Source organism: Colossoma macropomum, unplaced genomic scaffold, assembly GCF_904425465.1.
Source record: "Colossoma macropomum unplaced genomic scaffold, Colossoma_macropomum, whole genome shotgun sequence".
Taxonomy (NCBI): domain Eukaryota; kingdom Metazoa; phylum Chordata; class Actinopteri; order Characiformes; family Serrasalmidae; genus Colossoma; species Colossoma macropomum.
Genome location: NW_023494797.1, coordinates 9,818,211 through 9,841,157, shown reverse-complemented (window position 1 = coordinate 9,841,157; position 22,947 = coordinate 9,818,211). Strand labels below are relative to the sequence as shown.

Sequence of the window (22,947 nt, the reverse complement as noted above, 5' to 3'; positions counted from 1 at the left end):
ACAAGATGGCGGAGAGTGCGGAACTGAAGGTAAAGCGCTGCTCTCCGATTTCCACTCAGATTGTCAACTCAGAGTCTGTGCTCTGCCCGTATGAGTGGCTGCGATGTTCGCTAACAGCGGGTAGACCTTAGCTAGAGCCCTGAAAGCTTTCTTTAAGAGGCAGAAGTTGAACATTGAAGCCGCCTTGGCTTCTACGGTTGTTGTTGGGCAGCGATAGCTGTAACATGTTATTGTTGATGTTAAGAGAGGGAGTGAGAGAGTGAGAGGTAGAGAGAGAGAGAGAGACAGATAGAAAGACAGACAGGGAGAGGGAGAATGAACATTTGATAAATTAGAGCCCTCATCTTCTGGTTAAAGTGTCAGACAGACAGATGTTTCATAGTTAGAATGACAGCAGTATCTGAGTGCAAGAACTAGGAGTCAATGACAGAGAGAGAGAGCGAGGGGGGAGAGAGCGCTGTCCACAGCTGCCTCTCCTCAGGGGAATAGCCAAGTTTCTGGCTCTTTAAGAGAAGTTTTGTAAAAATAAAGAGACTGTGCGGCTGAGTATTCAGACACATGTATGTTTGTTTATTTGCGAATATATTTTTGTTGTGGTGTTTTTGTGATAAATGTGCATGTGATAAGGCAGCATCAGCTAGCTGCGCTAAGCTAACAGTCCTACTACTTGCTAGAATGCTCCATGGCTCGCTCGCTCGCTCGCTCTCTCTCTCTCGCGCGCGCGCTCTCGCTCTCTCTCTCTCTCTCTCGCTCGCTCGCTCGCTCGCTCACTTTCGCCTCTCTCTCTCCCTCTCTCTGTTTCACTCTCTAGTTCACTCTCGCCTCTCCCTCTGTCTCTCTCTCGCTCGCTCGCTCACTCTCGCCTCTCTCTCTCTCGCTCGCTCGCTCGCTCGCTCGCTCGTTTGCTCGCTCACTCACTCTCGCCCGCTCACTCTCGCCTCTCCCTCTCTCGCTCACTATCGCCTCACTCGCCCTCTCTCTCACTCACTGTCTCACCCTCCCGCTTGCTCGCCTCACTCACCATCTCTCTCTCTCTGCACTGTTCCTATCAGAAAATCAAGCATTATAATGTAAACGTTATATGGCCTGATGAGGAGAAGCGAATCCGTTTCTGTGTTTTGTGTCCATGTAATTAAAGATCATGGCAGTGTCAATGTGTAATATGTGTTTGGTCATATATGGTGTGTGTGGTGATGGTACCGGTTTACTAGCTGCAGTGTAGCTTCAGGATGGAGTATAGAAAACCTGTTGGGCAGGATTGTGATTTCACTTATTTATAATGCTTAATAATATTAGTAACATGTCAGTATCAGAAGGTAATTGCTGTAAAAACATTCTTGCCATAGGACAAATTCTTAGAATTGATCAGTGCTTTAAACCTGTATTTACTGATGTATTTATCGTGCTCTGGAAGAGCAGAGCGTTTCGGCAGTGCTGGGTTATTCTGCTAAAATATATGCATTTTACTCATGTTACTGTATTTCTAATACAAACAGGTTATTTTCAATTTTAAATGTTCATGTTTTGACCTCGACATCAGATATATACATAAAAATAAGGGGTATCTGTGCATATCCACTTAATATATAACTATCTAGGTAGAGTTTGAGTGTCCTTTCCACTACTTACATGTTGTGGACACTGCTGGTAAAAGTCCCTGAACACAGTGTTATCACACTACGATTCTGTTAAAGATTTATAGTAAGTGTTGCGATATGACATATCATGATATACTATGATTTATAATTTTTGCCTGCAAATTAAGGATGTTTTCGTTCAGACTAATTTTGATGTTCAAGTGTCCATGAGAATTAATGAGCATGGTTGTCTACGAGTAAGAGAAAAACGGCCAAACAAAAAAGTACTTCAGCTGAGAGTAGCGTAGGGCTGAGGGTTTGCTGTTTTCAGTGATGCACACTTAAAAAAGATGGTTCTTCAAGGGTTCTTTAGTAAAGGGAATGGTTCTGTTTAGAACTATGTTTTCTATATAGAACCATGTTATGCTTAAATGGTTCTTTGCATAGTGAAAAGGTTCTTCAGATTGATGGGGAATGTGTTATATATGGTTCTATGTAGAACCTTCTTGAAAATGGTTCTACATAGCAACATTTTTCTATTCTTATAATGTCAAGTGTGTAACAATAGAAGAACCCGTTTAGGTGCTGTATTGAACCATTTTCAAGAAGGTTCTACATAGAACCATATATAACATGTTCTTCATCAAATCAGGAATTTTTGTGTTAGATGAGTTATGGAGGCTGCCTCTTCAGATGTTGGCTAAACCTACCAGTTTTCTGGAGCTGGGTGCTGATGAGGACTCATCTTGTTCCATAAGATGTTTTATCCTCAGTGAACAGTGTATTTACATGTAAGTTTGTCAAAGAAATATATTTCTACAGTATCTAGACCTAGCAAACATCAGCTAGATGAGCTAGCCCAGTTAGAAGTAAGGCCATGCTGTCTCTGCCTTCTCGTTCAGGTCCTCAACAACACGTTTGGCAACACACTTGCATTAAATCAGTTGTATTTCAGAGAGGCACAGTGTAGTGTACAAACTTTCTCTGTTAAAACATTGAATTGTTAGTCTTCATATTTACTCCGTCTTCCCGTGATGAAACAAAATGACTACCTGACTATCTGGCTTCAGTATTGAACACTTCCGCCTCGGACAGGTAACTGATTACTCGAGTACCCAGGCGTATCCCCACCGCAGATTATGATTTCAAAAGGAAGATTTGTTTTTTAAGTTATCAGAATTGTATAGTACACAAAGTAGAAAAGGCAAAGACTCTTATTGGTACAGTATGGTGGTGTTCCTGAGCCTTGCACTGCGTTTTTGTCTTCCTATTAAAATTGGCTTACTACTACGACTGTCACGATCATGAAATTTTAGTGATGATTATTTGTGATAGAAATATTGTCATTAAGCCCTAAGTGGTTAAACAGGCTTATTAGACATCTTACTTGCTAGCTATTTTTGCTTAGTAGCTAACACTAGTTATACTATTTAATCAATACACTTATACAAACGTCTACAGTTACGCAGAATCATGCGTAGAGTTCAGCAAAGCTATGTTCCCCATGTTCCTTGTGAGACTGAAAATATAAGCAAAAAAAAACTAATTTTGCCAGCCTACATGCTAAAACCATTAGAATTAGCTACTTAGCTAACAAATCAGCAGACATTACTCAGCGCTGTGTCTAAACATGTTAAAACACCAAGTTAGAACTTTAGAACTTTGTTGTTGTTGTTGTTTTTTATAAGCTCCATGATGTTTTAATGAAGGCGTTTACTACTTTGCTTTATTTATATCTATTTTCCTCAACCCAGCACACCCAATTCACATTTTATTTGTTGCTGCATAAAAATGCAGTTGTAATAATCTCAAATAATTGCAATTATGTGACTGTGTAATACTTGTGACCAGCCTACTTATTTTTAACTTATGTTAAAAATATCAAATAAATGCTAAATATATATGCATATCAATATTATTTTCAGACAGAAAAAAGGATGCACAATTATAAAGAAATCATATCTGTTTCGGAAAACAATTTTTAAAAATCTACATGGAATATATTGTTGTATTTGCCCAACGTTTTAAAGCAGTATTTGCTTTGTGTTTGTTGTGCTCCAGAAGAGTCCAGAAATGTGCTAAAATGTCAGCATTTTATTCATTTTACTTCATCTGTAACCCTACATAAATAAATGTATTTGTCTGTAATGCTAATCTAGATAGATCCAGTCTCAATTTCTAAGTTTTAGAAATGTTTATGCATCAGTATCAGAAGATATGTACATGACAAGTATCAGGTATTGGTTATGGTCCCCAAGGCAAATATTGGTAGATCCTTACATAAAAATGATTGCAATACATTTTATTATAATATTTTTTTCTCTCTCATGCGTCTTATGACGAGTGGCCTGCTGCTGTTTTAAATAGACTGTGAGTTTGCAGTTGCGGTGCTAAACGATGCTACACAAAACTGTTTTGAAATAGAAAATGCCACTTTGCTAAACAGGTGATAAGTAGCAGCTAATGCATGAGATTCACCTTGTTTATTATGTTCTCATTCTCACAACTTGTTTTAGTGCAGAACAGGTGGCGGAGAAAGCCCCGGTTCATTAGGAGCTATGCAGGATATTGAAACTTTATACCGTCTAACAGTGTACAGCTTGGAGGAGGAAGCTCTCCTACACTGTTTCAAATGTTATGTATAAATAGTTGGTGTAGGTGTGTGTATGTGTGTGTGTGTGTTCACGCATGTGTGTACGCTGTGCTCAGAGGCCTGGACTGTGTCTGGCTGTTAGCTTCTGAATTTCTTCTTATTTATTGAAGTCTTTTTCAGTGCAGTCCACCAGCTCTGTTTGTAGTGTTTAGTGTCCTTCACTTTGACCTACTGTTTGTCCTTGATACACATTTAGGCTTGTGTCTATAACAAGCCGAGCCATATGGGGAGAGGAGTGAGGACAATCTAGCCTGTGCTTTTATTAAGTTCTGTGCATAGTTTCTAAATGCTTTTCTTCATCAGTTTCAAGCTGAAACGCTGCTGACGTTGCATGACAGTAAAATGCAAAAGACCAATCCCTGCTATTTAATGGACTTTGTTTTTGCAGAGTTGATGTTTTGTTACTCTCTGGACCACTGATGACATGGTTTAGGCTCTTTGCCTTGTTGAAATGTTAGTCTTTGGCCACAGATCTGCATGCAACACTTTGCCTTGAGTAGATACGAAAATCAAAGTGCTTAGAAAGTGATCTGAAGGTAGAACCTGTACAGCCTGAGGCTAATTGAAAGAGATAGGTTAAACTGTGCCAAAGCTGAAATCTATGAATTTTAATGTTATCTTTCGCATCTTGGTTGTGGAAAAGTCCCAAACAGCATTCCTGATTTTAAAAGCATCTTATTAAAGGAATACTCCAGCATCTTTCAGCTTAATCTTGGTCTGCCACAGCCGTGCTCGATTTTAACACATTTCCAAATTAGAGATGCAGATTTTGAGAAACGCTTTTGACTGATAACCAACCGTCATTACTTAGCAATAAGTCATTAACCGTAAGCTTAAAAACAGCCATGTCACTCATCAGCATATCAAACAAATCATTGCATTTGTCAAACCAGATATATGTATATATGTACCACATTAAAAAAAAATGATACAGATTCCATGACTAGGTCAAAGTTGCCATTCGTAATGCACATATATACCGCTTAAAAAACAACAAAACAAAAAAGTCAGTAGCTTGTCACTTCAAAGCTTTGTGTCACCCTTAAGACACTAACAGGCTAAATTACATACTTTTTATACAAAAAAGAAGAGGCATTACTAGGGCTGGTGTGAATAATTTTAATAATCAAGTATTCATTCGTTATGTTGGTATTTGTTTCCTTTTTTATTATTTGTTATATCTTTTTTAGTATTTTTTTAGTATTTAGTATATCTTTGTCTTTTGTTAATGCTTTAGACTCCAACAGAATTTGTCACTCTTTTACAAAACAAACAACAAACAAAACATTTTATCATAAACCAGAATAAAATGCGTACCCAGTACAGACCCAGTTCACCAAAATGAAGATACTGGTGAACTTGATATGCACAAGTAGCATTCAGCTAAAGTGGCTTTGGGAAACATATACTGTTAGCTTTCCACCAGGGAAGACAATTGAACGCTGCTGTTATCTCTAAATTTGCTAATATCTTTTACTCTTGGAGTTGATTTGATCCCAGCAATTTAAAGCTTAGGAAAATGAATATAATTAAAATTATTACCTAAGTTTGTGCATCAGGGACTTTGGTAAACATTGACGGGGTCAAATTGGTAAGCTGGTGCTGGTGGAATATTGTAGTAGTTGCCTATATCTATTTCAAAGTTATGAACTTCAGATGAGTAGTGTTCTCGTAGAAGATTAAACATCAGTGTAGTTGTGCAACTTCTGAACTTTAATAAAGCATTATACAATTTAATAAATGTTTATATACAGCACACATTTTTGTAGAACTCAATTCAAAAATACTTGTAAAATAAGCTTTAAAGTAGTAAATGAAGCTATAAATATAATTATTTATATGTATTATTATAATTGTTCTTTCACAAATGGGACTACCTATTTATTGTCCTTTGGAAGGGCAGAATGTTTAGGTGATGCTGGGATGCTGGGCTAAAATATCCACATTTTATTGATTTTCCTGCATTTGTAACCTGATATAAATAAATGTTATATTTCTCCATAATGCTAGTTCCAGTTTCTACATTTTATAAATGTTAATGAATAAGCATCTGCAGATATGCCCATGAAAAATATCAGATATTGGCCCACGATTCCCATATCGGTGCATCTCTAGTGTGAAGGTTGTTTTCATTATTCACAGGTTTCTACTGCAAGTAAGATTTATAGGGTAGACTGAGGTTTTCAGTTCTTTTCTGAGTACGAGTAAACAAAGTGAAATAATTACCCATAATCAACAGTATGAAATGGAAACAGCAGGTAAAGATTAGGTTGTAAGATGCTAAAGCATTCTCGTAAAGAATCTTTAATAGAGACAAGTGAGGAATTTTGTTTTTATTTTATTCACATTTCGAAGAGAATCTTTGGCAAGACCATGACCCGTTTGGCAGAAACCACATTTCTTTTTCATAAGTGAAGTTTTTTTAACTTGATGTCATGTGCACCTAGTACAGGACTTTTGGAGTAAATGATATTCTCGGGCCACTGCTCTTCTGAATAAAAACCCTTCCTTCCCACACACTAAACTTGTTTATCCTTAGTTTATTTCATCATTCCAGTCTCTTCGACTTGGTGTTCGAAGGAGTGAGGTCTATATCAGTGCATCCTCACCCTCAGCTTTACTCTCAGCAGTAGATTGAAGTCTTTGTGACCGTGTGGAAGGGGTGAGCAGTGGAAAGACTTGGGGATTGACATTGGACTGACCTTAATGAAAAGGAATCCTCTTACTTGTAGAGCTTTCCTTTTGGGCCAGTGTTAAAGTGTGAGGTGGAGTATTTGGTCTTGATCATATTGCTGCTGTTGCAAATAGGGATGAAAATTTTTGTTCTGTTTTACCGATAACCATCCGTTATTAGCTGGCGATTAATCATTAATGAGCAAGCCTGAAATCGAGGACACAGCCGCCAAAATATCAGTAATAAAACAGAAAGTTCTGGTTCTGAAATCTGACAGACTGAGCTTCATTTGAACCTGTTGTAAAATGCTTGATGTACACACACTTACGAGTGCACACATCAGTTGAATGCTGTGTTAATGCGCCGAGATATTAAAAACTTTTCCTTGTATGGTCCACGAAATGTAGTACTGAAAAGTTGTGACCAGGCATCAGCATGTATATGAAGTAATTGCAGTGAAGCTGTATGTAAACATACCCTACATAACAGCCCAGTTATGTTTAAACTGAGTGCTGACAGCTGTAATATGTTCAAGATTATATGAAATGAATGTCTATATTCCAAAGTTTAAAGTTATATTTACCACTCCTCACTAACCCAAGTGAAAAGGAACATAAATGCCATGACCAAGACTAGCTTTGACTCGGTGTACATCAGTAGTTCTCGAAAGCCATCCACCACGCCGTTCTCTGTAATTTTGCATACCCGTGTGTGATTTCCTCACACCACCATGCATCACGCTTTCTTTTGGAGAACAAGAGAATAGTTGTTTGTCTTATCGCTTGCAGATATTTGCTTTTGTTGCTGTACATTTGATGTGTTATCGTCTCCTGGAAAAGTCCTTCTGAACACCACTATTTTTAGCTGTACGCTTCATTGTTTAGTAGGCCTGTCTATCAGAACCAGTTGCCCTCATGCGAACAGTTTCAAAACATTGCTCAGCTTGAATGATAAGCTCACTTATTCAAATAGGAAATGTTGTTTAACAGTGAATTTATGACGCTTTACATTTCTAGCTGCATGAAACTTTCTTTAAATCTGTAGTTTGGGAAGGCTGAACGATTGTTCAAATCTTTTCTCCTCCCCTGAGGGCATAGTTTGTACTAGTTCGGTGAATCAGTCGAGACAGCCAAACCACTTAAATACTGAGACTGCTTGTCAGATTTGAGATTGGTGTTCATGTATTACATGAGTGGAAGTTGCCATGGTAGTGCAAAACCATGCTTACTGATACTGCAGAGCAGTGCTCCACTAGTGCATACACACGGCATTATGGTTCTTATCACACATGCTTGTTGTGTCCGTGGAATCTGTTCAGAAGTTATTATTTATGTTACATGAGAAAGTAAGGCTGTCCTTACTGTGTGGTGTCTTCGAAGGCCTTAAGCTTTAGCATTAGCAATAAAGCATTCAGTAAGTTAGTCTAGTTAGTTAGCTACAGTAGCTGTAATAAATAGTTATGTGGTACTGAAATCTGATATGGAACCGATATGTGGTAATGCAGCCTCTGTCTAAACAGCCGGGACGTAATCCGTGCGACTTTTACGCCAGTCCAGCTCAATCTTTATCGTAATTTTGCATGTGGACCCCTTACAACGTCATCATAATGACTGTTACGTCTTTCGTTGTGGAGCAACAACACAAGCGTGCATAGTAAAAACAGATAAATATGTCGGTCAACTTTAGGGATAGTTTGGTAGAAGGAGAGAAGCAACAGAGCTTCACACAGGTCAAGCGGCCTTAATCCAGTATGTTTCCAGTTTGTTACACCACTGTTTTGCTAGCGTTCTTCACCATGATTTCAAACGAGAGAAACTGAGACTCTTTTTCGGTTTCCACCGTAAGTAAAATTTTTAATTAAGATATTAAAAATGTTTGTTCTCTTTTCTGTAAACTTGACGTGGTCTGATTTAGTGTCACGTTAAAAAGATAATGTGAACAACAAAACAATAAAGTCAGATGTAGGCAGTAAATCTGATCTTGGCCACTTTTCCCTGCAGTCTGAACATATGTGGGCCACACCTTGTTTAACTATATCTAAAACGCAAATATAACATTTTATTCTTTCAGTATTGCAGATATAAGCCTTTTAAAATCATTGTCGTTATTGCTCAAAAGATGTTCATATCGATCAGGCCCCTGTGCTGAGGTGGTAAAATCTGCTGCAGGTCTGTTTGCTCACTTGTATCATTCGGGGTGTTTTAGAGGAACCTTGAAGCTGCTGCTCTGAGAGGCGTGTTCTGTTTAGGTGACTCATCTGATATTGATTGGAAAGAGGGATGATTCTGTATTTTTAAACTATAAAAGTGATTTCTGTTCATTTTGTTCTGAGAACTGTATCCAGATGTGTACCTGTAGGGGAAGATTTTCCTTTGTTTGTTTCAGTTTTTTCTGTTTCTGGGAAATGTTTTTGGGTAAAGCAGAGAAACAGCAGGGCACAACAAAGAACCTTCAGATTCATCTCCTCTTTTGATGAAACTCTCTCTCTCTTTCGTTCTGCCTCTATCTCTCCCTCACATTCTCTGTCCTCTTTTTGGTTCTCTGTCTCTTTCTCTCTCTCTCTCTCTATCTCTACCTTTATCTTCCTTTCGTTCAATTCTCCTTCTGTCTTTCCCTCTCTCTTCCCCTCTCTCCCCCTTTCTCTCTCCCTCTATCTCATTCTCCCTACTCTCTCTCTCTCTCTCTCTCTACCTTTCTCATTCTATCTATCTCTTGTTCTCCCCACTCTTTTCCTCTCTCTTCCTCTCTCTCTCTCAACCTTCCTGTCCCTCCCCCCTTTGCCCCCAAACTACCTCCCCCTCTCCCCCTCTCTTTCCCTCTCTCTCCACATCTCTTGTCTCCTTTTCTCCCTTTCTACATCTATGTCTCTCCCCTCTCTCTCTACCATCTCTCTCTACCCCTCTCTCTATCTACGTCTCCCTCTCTCTTTCCTTCTCTCCCCCCTCTCTCTACCCCTCTCTTTCCCCCCCATCTACCTATCTCCCTCTCTCTGTCTCCTTTTCTCTGTCTCTCTGTCTGTCTTTTTACCTCTCTCTATTTCACTCTCTCTCTTTCACTCTCGTTCTCTGCTCCCTCTCTCTCTCTCTCTCTCTCTCTCTCTCTCTCTCTCTCTCTCTCTCTCTGTCTATCTCTCTCTCTCTCTCTCTCTCTCTCTGTTTGTCTATCTCTCCTCACAGATGTCCTCTATCTGGCAGCAGTAGCTCCTGTACTAATTTACTGGGTTTAACCCTCAGTGATTTCCCTTTAAACCACCGCAGCGCTTCATAGGGGAGTGAGAGCCGACCGTTTCAGATGTTTCTCTCTGTCGTTTCTGAACCTGTAGCTGTAAAGCCTTGATTTATTCCACACTCATCACTCGCTAAAATTATTCTCCTCTAAAATCCAGTTCTTTACCTGGAGAATCAAACTGGTTTTAATCTTTGATGCATGCTAGGAAAGAGAATCGAGTCTGATGATGGCTGGTTATGATTACTTTAGAAATGTACAGTCATGCTCTCATCTGTCTAAGCTTATTTAACTTTCCCTTTCTTTTTTCTTTTTTCTCTCTCCATTGCACGCTTTCTTGTCTGTTATTAACATCAGGTTTTCCTAATATCTCTTTACTGTCTTATAGTCGAGTTAGGGGTGGGCAATATGACGATATTTTATCATTATCCTGATAAATTGTCACAGTAAGCTTTTCTGAGCATATCGTGGGTATCATGCAGTACAGAACCCTGATTAACTATGTTTTATTACAAATTTCATGATGCATATTGTGTATTGTGAAAATGTCTTGAAGTATTGTGATATGATATTTTTGCCATATTGCCCACCTCAAGTCCTTTTTTTTGCACGAGGAGATCATAACAGTTTGACAATCATATCAGTATTGGCAGATGTTTGTTTAAAAAACATATTGCCATCAGTCAGACATTTTTATATTACCAGTGTTTCAAGCTAATATTTAATGATGTGTTTACTGAACTCAGTGTTCGGGTGACGCTGGGCTACTGGGCTAAAATCTCTGCATTTTATTCATTTTATTGCATTTGTAAACGTCCTCAAATATGTGTTACATCCTGTCATGAGAGTCATACAGGTGGATCTAGTTACAATTTATGTTTTGTAAATGTTTATGTATTGGTTTTGGCAGATACCAATGAAAAATAATGTCCATCAGCATCGGCCCACAATTTCCATTCTGGTGCATCCCTAGAGGAATCTAGTCTAGACCGTTTGTGGAAAAGTCTCTGACTCTTTGGCAGCAACATAAATAATTCATATTGTGCAATTAATTGTTTAAAATATTTATTATTATTGTTTTCATATTTTTGTAAACAACATAAAGCTTATTCAGGGATGGCTTCCCCGAATTTTCAGTTAGCCTCATTTTTATATTGCTAAACATATACTTTATGCATTTTATGGACTGTGAATTAAAGGCCTGCCCACTCATTAGGGCTCTTAGTCAACATTTAACTCTATGTTTGATTCATGAAATTAGACATCTAGGTCACAATAGATATTTATCACTATATTTGACCCTTTTGAGGTTCTTTAGATGATTCTGTACCTGCTGATTATGAAAAGAATATAGTTTCTACCACTACCACTTTGAGTTGAGGCAATACAGACACTGTGGTGGATCAACTTTTTTTCTCTTCATTTTTATCATCACAAGCTAACACCATCACCTGGAAACTGCAGTTATTCCAGTATTGCTGTTGCCATTGCAACGTTTACATGCCAGCACACCACCGTCAGTACCGCTGTGAGGCACGAAATGACATATCTTTCCAGTGCCAACATGTAAACATAGTATTACAGGTTCTCACATATCAGAAGTCACCATGCACATCCCTAGTTGTTACACTGAAATGTGCTAATTACTTTTTGAGATAATGCTACTTAAAAAAAAATAATAATACTAGTTTAAACAGTTCATAGCATCTGCATAAAAAAGCACATACATGCACAAGCATTGACTCTGTTAATGTTTACTGAAGAGGTAAAACCATTCCAAAATAATCATTCTCTATACAGAGGTGATTGTAAAAAAATGAGAATACATCCTTCCAAAGAGTTCCAGTCGATTAGAGTGAGAGAATGCTTTGCTTTGATGGGGGAAGCAGCTCCTTGTGATGCCTAGCTGTTGATTATCTTTTGCATACACCATTAATACAGTTGTCTGTAAAGGCAAAGGTTTGAAGAGCATCGTGAGACAGGTATAACTTTCTGTGTGTAAACACAGGCCTGGATGGAGATCCCCTTTGTCTTACAGGAAACCAGACCGAAACTTTACCCTTTTCTGTTTCATCTCAAGAACTAAACCTTTTCTCACTGTCCTCTAACCAGTGTGGTGCTTTTTTGCTTTGACTGCTGTCAGAGAATGAAAAAGAATTTTAACCTTCATATTTGTAATTAAGCCTTTGAAAGCTAATATTAGTTTAATGATGTTTTGTTCATTTAATTATAGAACTTCATTGAAATATGCCGACATAATGATGCAGTGTAAATTTTGTCTTCTGTCTAATTTGTCTTTGTCAGTGAAACATCATGACTTGCCTGAATTAAAGCCTCTTTAACACTGTTTTATTAGGCTATTTAGTACTAGTTTTAGTTTCTTTCCTCTTGGATTGAACTTAAAACTATCATCAGGTGTGAGTGCCATTGCTTACTGTGGCATCTCTTTATGCATTTGCTGAAGGTGTGACAGCATGAGAAACATATAATGAGTGGGCAGTATCGGGTCAGTAATCAGGGTTGGTAGAGTTACTTTAAAAATGTGTTCATGGCTCAGATTACTGGTCAACTGTTAAAAAATGTAGCCTGTAACCTAATCCAAAAGATTACTATATTAAAGTAACATAATCTGATTACTTTCCATTATTTATGGATTACAGGTCTTTTTAAAGTCATTTAATTAAGTAAAACATTTTTATACTTTCTTTAAACAACTCAAATAGGAAAGCTGCACTGTTCTCTGAAACAAAATGATGACAAAATGGTGACGTTTTTTTATGCTTTGTTTACACTGTGGGAAGAAAAATGGCAGAATGTCTTCAGATGACGATATTCTTTGCTACAAAAAGACAGCAGATGATGTTGATTAGGCTACTTTCCATTTGGGTAAAGCAAAAGAATGGATAGCTTCACAGATTTTGGTGAGGGAAGTGGCTCAGGTGTTCCAAAAGGGCATTTTTCTGGGTATTTTTCTGGATGGGTTCCTTTTTTCAGAATTTCTAAATAACATTATAGACAAAGTTATTTTTATTGTGGCATCTCAACTGTAAATAGCCAAACTATCTCAATAATCCTACAGATATGTGACTTGATGATCACAACCAAAGACGCTTTGAAGAAGCTATAAAAACTGCACTTCTCTGCTTGATCAGACAGTGTGTGCGATGCAGACCACATGGTGACTGTAACCATGTAAGCATTAACAATCCCATGACGACATGCTTTTTCAGGTTCTTTCTTTTTGTTTTTTTTTTTAAGCTTTTATTTGTATTCAGTCTTTGGACTTTGAATCGATGCGAGATATCAGATTACAGAGATAATTGTTTCATCGGGGAGTGACTACGGTAGCCGTGATGAAGCTGAAGTTAGCTTAGAATTTTCTAAATAGTTAGAATTTTCTAGTACATGTGCCAAAATGCATTATTTAAGGTGGATGGGAAAATTAAACTAAGAAGCTGCTGAGTAGAAAGCAAGCTTGTTTAAGCCTGTGTAACCGCTGTAATAAGTGTTTGTGACTAATCCAAGTAGATGTTTAGTGAGTCATCAAATGTGGTTAGCATTTGCCAAAGTGTAGTACTGTGGCTAGGTGTCTATGATAGATGGCAGCTAATATTGTTTCTCTCTTTTTTTGGCATGCTGTGAAAACATGTCCATAGGATAGTCACATACTCTAAAAGCCAACCTGTGCAGAAATGCTGTGTGATGATGGCAGTTAGCTTGCCAGGAAAGCTTTTGTCAAACTTTGCATGATATTAACTAAAAATGCCTTTAAGCTTCATCAGTTTGCAATGAGACTTTCAAAACGCATCATGTTGATATTAACATTAGTTTAAAACTACATTGCTTCTATAATGTAGATGCTTCGTTTTGCTGTACTGTCTCACTTAGTGAAATTCAAGCTAACATAACTGAGAATTTTGTACATTAAGTGAAAACGACATGCAAAAAAAGTTTGAACAGAGAAGCAGCAGCATTGTGCGATATGACTTTCCATGCTGGTGCAGCCTTTTATAAAATTACACACGCAACCAAAGTTTTGCACAGGTTTTGAAGTGCGGCATATTAAGCATTTAGGGTACTAGTAACCTGGATGCAAAGGGGACACAGGCTCCAGCCCACTACTCAGCACCCCCCCCCATGGCACGCCAGTGATAACTCGGTATGAGCTGCATTTTGAGATGCAGCACCGTATGTGATTAAGTACATAATAAACTAATTCTTTTGACACTTGTTAGAAAATGCTGAGACACAACCGCCCAGTCAGCATGACTATTGCATGAATACAGAATTTCTTCTGTGGTCCCACATTGTAGAATCTGTAAAACTGCACATTTACAGAATAAACTAAATTTTGCCCATAAAATAATAATCATGAGCTGTAATAGTGGCCACAAACCATAAAATAAACCTTCCAGCAAATATTCTGCTATCAGGATTGAACAAGCATGTGTGCATTAATGGGAGTAAAGTTTTACACAGTTTTCTCTTATTGTTGCCAGTTTCCACCTGCAGTCTCCTCTAGTGTACGATAGCTAGGCAGCTGTTTTCAGAGGGTGAAAGGTAATCTGATTACATGCTTCCTCTGCGATGCAAATGGCTAATTGACTAAAAGCATATTAATAGTTTTGAATTAAATCATCTTATTGAATGGTGAACAACAATCACAGTCTTTTGAAGGTTCTATATCTATATATAAGTGTTTTTATAGAAACGTTATGTCAAAGAGAAGAACCATTTAGGAACTCCTATTTTTTTTAAGTAACAGAGTATCTGCATTAACAGCCCCACTTCTGCAGTTTACTGGGCTACTGACACGTTTCCTGTTAATTCTGGCTTTTCTCAGCCACAGTCATCTTCTGAAGAAGAACTGAAAGAGCTGTGGGTTCATTGCAGCCTGAGTGTAAAGTGTCTTTGAGACAGACTCCTCTGAAGTACAGTGTATTCCAGTTTTTTGTAAAGTTCAGATTATTCTCTTTTCTGCATTTTCAGATAAATGTTTATTTGTAGAATATACAAAAACTTTTCCATATAAATAGAGTGCAGTTGAGTTTTTAGTGGTTAAAACAGCGGCGAAAATGTTGTCTGTTGACTTAATTGTTTCTATATCAAAACCATAATTTGAAAGTACAATTTTAATTATAGTGTATGTTATTCAACGTTGTCATAACACATTTTAAGTGGAGTTTTTAAACAGAGTTGAACTGCCAGTCTGGCCCACTTCATTCAGCATTCAAGCTTCATGTCTGAAAAAATGGATGCACTGGTCTTCTTGGCAAAAAGGAAAAAAGGCCTGGAGCTACATTTATATAAAATAATAGATAATAATCAAGTTTAAATCACAGCCACAATATTGGCTAGAAAAATTGCAATTATATATTTTCTCCAAATCGCTCAACCCTGCTGTTGGTGGTTGGTCAGACTGGAGTGCCAAGTTTGTAGTGATATGGATTTTTCCAGATTTCTCTAAAATTGCTATAAAATGTATTGTGAGTGGTATAATCTCATCATTCACTTGTAACAGTATTACATTATACGTATTAGAGTAACATAAACGAGTATTTTGGTAAAATGTTGCTAAAACTAAAGAAAATAGTTGTATTTTTGAGGGCTGATTCCTCATAGTTGACTAGTCAAGTAATAAGTCTTAAAGTTCATAGCTGAGAAAGATTATGTCCGTCAACTAATTTTTAAAATTTTTGTTTACCTTTTTACTTATATATTTATAATATATTTACTCAGATATTTAGATATATATCATATATACTGTTTTATACTGTCTTTTTTGTCAAATTTCCCACCTGGGAATTAAGTGATTAGGGAATTATTTCTTTGTTATGTGGGAAAGTAGACTAAAGTTGTATTGTTGAATTTATAAAACATTTTACAGGGGAATTCCACCTATCTCTACGTACATTTGATGTGAAATGCTCCCTTATAGAGAGACTACAGAGCCAGAATTGTTCATAGTGGTGTTAATAGGAACCAGACATCTGAAGAGTTTAATGCCTCTAAAAGCTCCCTCACAGAAAGCTTTCACATGAAATAGTTACAAATACACTGCCTGATTGTTTTCCAAGTTTTTAGAAAGTAAAACATACTGGAAATCTGTTTATGCTGGAAATGTACATACAGGGTGTTGTAAGGCAAATTGTAAGCAGAAGAAACTTTTGTTTTCCAGATTTACCACTTTTTTACTGTTATGAGTGTATATGTAGAAATACTGTACTGTGTAATGTGTAGGTTCCCTGGATATTTCAGCTAGTAAATAATTACTGTGTTTGTGTTGTTGACATTGTGGGTCCTGGATCACTTCAAACCACTTTGATTGACTTTGTTTACATTTCAAAGGTTGTATGTAAAAGTTTTGAAAAATCTGTGAAATTCCCTTTTAATAGAGAATCAGCTTTTTTAGTTTGCGATAAAGACCTTATTACTGGTTGCATTTCTGTTTACGCTCTGGTAAAGCTGTCCTCTTGTAAACCTGCTGTGTCCTAGTGTTCAGGTGTTGTGTGTAGACTGTGTTTTTGGTACTAGCAGACCGTGTTAGCTCATGTTGTGGTTTTTGAGTGTCCTGATTTTTAATGTTCTACAAGTGCTGTACTCTGGTCTGTTTTTTAGACATTATTGTGTTAATATGACTCTGTGTGTGTACGCGTGTGTCATTGGTACTGTGTTGGAAAAGCACAATGCACTGAGGTATGTGAGTGTTGATCCACAGCCAGTGAGCTGCAGGAGAGAGTGGGGGAAGGGCAGACCAGAGAGAGAGAGAGAGAGAGAGCAAGCAGGAAAGCAGTGAGATTGGGAGAGTGAGTGAAAGAGAGAGAGTGAGCAAGCAGGAAAGCAGAGAGACAGGCCATAAGAGAGTGAGGGAGAGAAAGCAGGCAGAAAAGCAGTGAGACAGTGCATGAGAGAGAGAGAGAGAAAGACAGAGACAGAGAATGAGTGAGTGAGCTGTGCACAGAAGAGAGAGACGGAGAGGGAGGGGGAGAGAAGTGAGACAGTAAGTGCACGAGAGAGATGGGCGAGAGAGCATGGTGGAGAGTGAAGGAGTGAGGCAGTGAGCGAGGGACAGAGGAGCGGTAGAGCAGGGTGGTGAGGGAGGGACCAGCACAATAATCACAGTCTGGGCTTTTGGCGAGAGAGAGAGAGAGAGAGAGAGAGAGAGAGAGGGAGAGAGTGGTAAAGTGAGACTGCTAGTGGGGGAGGGGAGTGTGTGTCTGTGTTTGTGTGTGTGCGTACATGCTTCAGTCATATTACCAGCATCTTATAGTAGAGAGAGAGAGAGAGAGAGGGGCTGCTTTACTCTCAGCCTTTTTGCCTTTATTTGAAGAGTAAAGAGATGATAGAGGTCTGTGCCTCTGGAGCTGTGGTTGGACTGAGGGATGTACTGATATAGAATTTCTGTGCCACTGTTAACAATAACAGATGACTAACGTTTTACAGTGGCTGATACTGAAACCAGTAACTGATCATCTTACTGAATTTCAAAGGGCCCATATTTTCAATTTTTCTTGTATTTTATTTTGTCTCATTAAGTCCACTTATTTCATTTGTGTGGATGCATGTACCAAATACAGTGATTGTTTTTCAACCTCTCTTTATCCCTTCAAATTAAACAGGTTGTTTTTGTTACTGTGTCTTTAAGACTGATGTGTATAAAAGGTCTCTGTTCTGATTGGCTGCCCTGGACTATGCCTCAAAAAATTAAAAATATAGCCCCGGCTCAAACACTCCTTATAACTTCAGTGTGAAAGCATTCTTAACTATCAGTGTAAGATAAAGAGATTTTATTCCAAGTAATTTTGGACCATAGTGCCGTCGCCTCACATTAAGAAGGGCCTGGGTTCGATTCCCGGCCGGGTGGGTGACCAGGGTCCTTTCTGTGTGGAGTTTGCATGTTCTCCCTGTATCTACATGGGTTTCCTTTGGGTGCTCCGGTTTCCTCCCACAGTCCAAAGACGTGCAGGCAGGCCAATTGGTCACGTTTAATTGCCCCTAGGTGTGAATGTGTGTGTGAGTGTATATGTTTGTGTGTCTGCCCTGCAATGGACTGGCGACCTGTCTTCTTGCCTTCCTCCCAGTGACTGCTGGGATAGGCTCCAGCTCCCCCCACAACCTAGAAGAATAAGCAGCTAGGGATGCACTGATCATTAATTTTTATGGACGATTCTGATTTTTTTTAACAGCCAGATTGGCTGGTAAACATTTTTGGGCTAATTTTTATTAGCCTGTTCTTTAACCTCAGTCTCACACAATGTGGGGTAAATGAACACATGAAAGCCACTAGCACATTTGCAGTGCTTTCTATGAGTGAAACTCACAATAGAAATAAGATTATTTATTAGTAAGAGGACACTGACTGTTTAGGCCAGTAAGTAATATATGTTTATGCTACAACACTTTGGTCCAGGTGTAGTAGCAGTTTTCAGCAGTTTTTGACTTTCCGTCATAAAACTGCAACACAGATTGGCCAACATAGAAGTGATAAATTGGCTGATTGTATGTTTGATCTTTGCTGTTTCTATTCGTGCATCCCTGCTATTTACGGTCTACTAAATATAGTTGTTGTATTTAGCAGACATTCTATGCAGAGGTCACCATGCTGTCCATTTCAGTGAGTGATTTATTCATGAAGCAGTCTCTGAAAAGAGTGGACATGCCCGTTCACTATTGCATGCATGAGCAAAGATTAGGCGCAGGCTATCGGTTGTAATTATCTGCAACATTTTAAATATCAGACTGGCAGTAGTAATTACATTTTCTCATGAATAATATTTCAGCCACTGATCCATCGTGCACACCTAGTTAGAGTTTCTGACTTGCTTCCTCTCTGTTAATCCTGTACTCTTTTCCCTGACCTCACCCTTCCTCTCATCCTCTGAGATTATATTTTGAAAAGGTGATCCAGATTATACACACACACAGCTCAACCATGTCTTTTGCAAATAGATATTAGGTATGCGATATGATTTTACAGTAGTTGAACAGCTTCTTGATCTGTTCCTGATCATTTTTACATGATTAAAGTTCTGTTTGGTTGTCCTCAGCTATGGGCTTCTGTGGTCTGCTAGGTTATTTACCACTGAGCTCACCAGTGCTTTCTTGCTTCTTAAGAACATAACAGCCAATCCATGCATTAGCAGATGAGATGAAATATAGCAAAAACTTCAGCTGTTAGTGACTGTGATTATCACCAGTTACTCAGCTTTACTCCCTCAGATTTAAATCTGTGTGCACTGAACTAGTCAGCAGAGTATCTGTTGAATCTGACGTATATTTTGTGTGGAGCTGTTAGTCTGACAGCTAAGCTAGTGCTTAATGACCAGCACCACAGCATCTGCCTAGTTAGCACTGTTGTTTGGTTTAACATTTATTGGATGATGGACTGAAACTCACATTTGTTTTTCACTGATTTCTCTGACTTGCAAGTCGGGTTCAGAATTCATTTGTTTTGGCAATTTATATAGATTATTAGAAAGACATTTGACACCATCAGAGTTTTGAAGTATTTTTGTGAATTTCGAATACCATGTGTTACTATATTATTACTATGCCATCAAATGTAAATCTAGAATCAGCTCTAGATATTTTGTTAGCTCTCATGTGCATGAACTAATAATGTCACAACAAAGTGGGGGGTACTGTGCAGTAGTGGACAGTATGGACAAAAATGTCATCATTTATATATGTACGTTTGTACATTTAACAGTGGGTTATCATTCTGGGATGTCCTTTCACCTTTTAAGAAGAAACATTTTTAACAGACAAAGTAAATCTGAAATATTTTTAGAATACAAAATAGTAAAAACAAAGCTGAACAATATATAGATAAACCGGTAAATATTGTGTTCTAACACTAGCCCCACAGGTGCCTGAGTGTAGCCGCTTCGCCTTTTAAGGTGGAACGGGAAATTTGAATAAGATGCCGGTTTCAGCTTCGTCGAGTTTCTCAAGTCAGTAGTCTCATACATGATGCAGCTGGCCAAGTTAAGCAGCTTCTCAGGTGGTACAAGAGGAAATGGAAAAGAGGCAAGTGCTCGGGTGTCCTTCATAGGCTAAGGCTAAGACCAAAAATACTGGCAATTCCTTTATGTCCACTGCGAAAACAAAGTGAACAACATCAGATGCAACAGACTAGACAGCGGGAGGTGAACAGGGGTCTGCTGCATTTTCATTTTAAATATGACTGAAACATCCATGACTGAACCGCTCAGTTACATGGGCTAACATTAGCATGATTTGCACTGTTTGTACTCTGCGTTGTTTGTGATTATTAGTAGCAAATCGGTATAACTGTTGTGAGTAAAGTCATTTCTGAGTAAAATTTTAACTGGTATACTGGATGAGCTGGTAGGTCGCCCACTACTAGTACTATATATAAAAAGCATGAGTGTAACAATGTAATTTGTTAGGGCTGGGCAATTAATCTTTTTTTTTTTGGCTTCCAACAATTCTGAAAACAATGTAATTGAGATTAAATGGCTGTTGTGCCACATTCAATTTCGCAATGATGCTCTCATTTTGTCTTGTGTTATAAATCCAACGCACCCCTTTCCTTTACAGCAGTGCACTTTTGCCCCTCCCTAAAAGTCCCAAACTCATTCTAAGCCAGGCTGTGGCATGTTTAGTTTAGCTCGAGCCAAGATGACAGAAAAAGAGCCTTTGGTCAACAAGAAAGGTAAAACCAATTCAGCTGTTTGGAAACATTTTGGTTTCAAGGAGCCCGACAGGGAACAACAACAAATACTGTACAAAATTTGTTATACAGTGGCAATGCCGGAGTGGGTAATCAGGAGAGTCGGTAGAATTCCTGTTGGGCTGGTAGCATTTTGGGCCTGTTACTGTGAGCTAATGGATAAACTCACTCATAAAAGCACAAGAATGCTCAGACAAACTATTCAGGAGTATATCTGTAGTAGGTTTATCCAGCGGCCCCCATCTCAAGTTGTTCAGCCCTGGTTTGCTGATTGTAGCTCGTACCGTGGGTAGAGATAAGATGAAGCGAAAGTTAGCTTCTTATTGAAGTGAAAAGGAGGATGAGGATGAGCAAGACAAAAACTTTTGTCAGTTTTCATTTTATCACTCTTTAGCCACTTTGTTTATCTCAGTATAGCATATGAATAAATAAGAGATAAGAGTAAGATAGAAAGATGAAAATGCACAGATTTTAGAAAAGTTGTGTGTAGTAGGACAAATACAGTTTCTGTGTAAGGTGGGCTGGTCTGCATCATACAACTCCCAGTCTGCAAACAGTGTGTCTGCACCACAAAGCAATACAACCAATTTGTTTAATCCTCTGAAATTCAGACTGTTAAAGTTTTTAAAAGTTCGGTAAATGCATGGTTTCCAGAGTCACTGAGTAATCATGTTAAATAATCCTGATCATAATCATTGTGATTATGATTGTTGCCATAATCTAGTAGCTTTACAATGTATTACAGCGTATTGCAACATACCACAACATATGAAACTGTGTCGTTGTATTGTTTGTGGCCTCGGGGCTAACATAGTGGCTTGAGGCTAGCGTGTTAGATCAGGGCACTGGAAATCACAGTTTTAGTGTTTCTGTGCTGTGAAGAAACCAGTCTGAATGGATCAAGCTAAACTCTTACATGCCATTCTAAAGTCTTAAATATTATATTTTTATAATATTGAATGTTCTGATAAACTGAAATTGGAAACTTTAACAAAATTAACATGAACTTTTTAAGCAACCTATTTTGTAACTGTATAGTTTCAAATCTACATATGAATTTTATGAATCTTTACAGCCCCAATAAAGTCTATAATTCATATAGCATGTTGTTTACCTACTATAGGCATGGATATTCTCAAATTAAACTGAAATTCTGCACTTTGTAATCTTTTCTTTCATTTCAAATCCAGTGTGCTGGTGAACAGATAAAACACCAAGTATTGTCACTGTCCAATTACGTACCGACTGCACTGGATGCACTCTTCTTGCCTCTGTGCTGCTTTTTTAAACTGTATTCACTGAAATAATGAATAATAAACAGACCAAGTCTGTGTTTATGTTGGCTTCTCTGTCTCTACCAGCCAGGCAAATAAGCTCAGCCAATATATTTGCATTTCATAAGGAAATTATGTGCAGTTTGTTTAGGTCCACAACTATGCACATTTTTTCTGTGACTGCAGTGGACCACTCCCAAATGCTGTACCTTTAAACAGCTTGTCACATCAGTATGCACCTAGTTTCTGTATATTTGTTATATCTGTATGGTCTTGAGTGCTTATGCATGTGGTTGAGGGAGAAAATGAGTTTGATAGAAAGCAACAGTATACATGCATGCTAGGGGTTCTGTTAGGCTTGTTGGTAATTGCTGGCTTTTGAATAGGGAAAAAAAAGATGTCAAACAGATGAAAATCGTACCAGCCATGATGAGCTGTTATACATCATGATGTACACTATAGTCCAAATTTATGGAAATTTCCATGTAGCAAATTGTAGCATGGAGAGGTTTGAGTAAGGAAAGTTGGTAGCAGCCCTCTGCACATCGGAGACCTGCTTAAAGTTGAAATTCTAAACCTGAAGCTGAAACAGTGCTTTACTGTTTTCATAATTATCAAATATGATTATCAGTTCACTTCACGTGATGTTTTTTGTCTTATGTTATCCTCATGATACAGATTAGGTTTGGATGCGTTATATATGTTTTTGTTATTCTATCCTGATTGTGTTTTGTGATCTTTGTGTTTACCAGCTCAGCCTGTATTGCTGTAATGAAGGTGAGCAGTTGGTTATTGACAGCTTTTTTGTGTGTAAGACAGGCAAAAGAACATAAACCCTTAAAATCCTC

The 22,947-nt window shown here is 38.1% G+C and overlaps 1 protein-coding gene across 1 annotated transcript in view; it reads left to right on the top strand.

The window, feature by feature from the left end:
* The window catches only part of pias1a (protein inhibitor of activated STAT, 1a), a 70,069-nt gene continuing 47,122 nt past the window's right edge, over positions 1–22,947 (top strand). The window contains 1 exon segment of the mRNA XM_036584244.1: positions 1–29. Coding sequence (XP_036440137.1) covers positions 6–29 — 24 coding nt within the window. The 5' untranslated portion in view covers positions 1–5.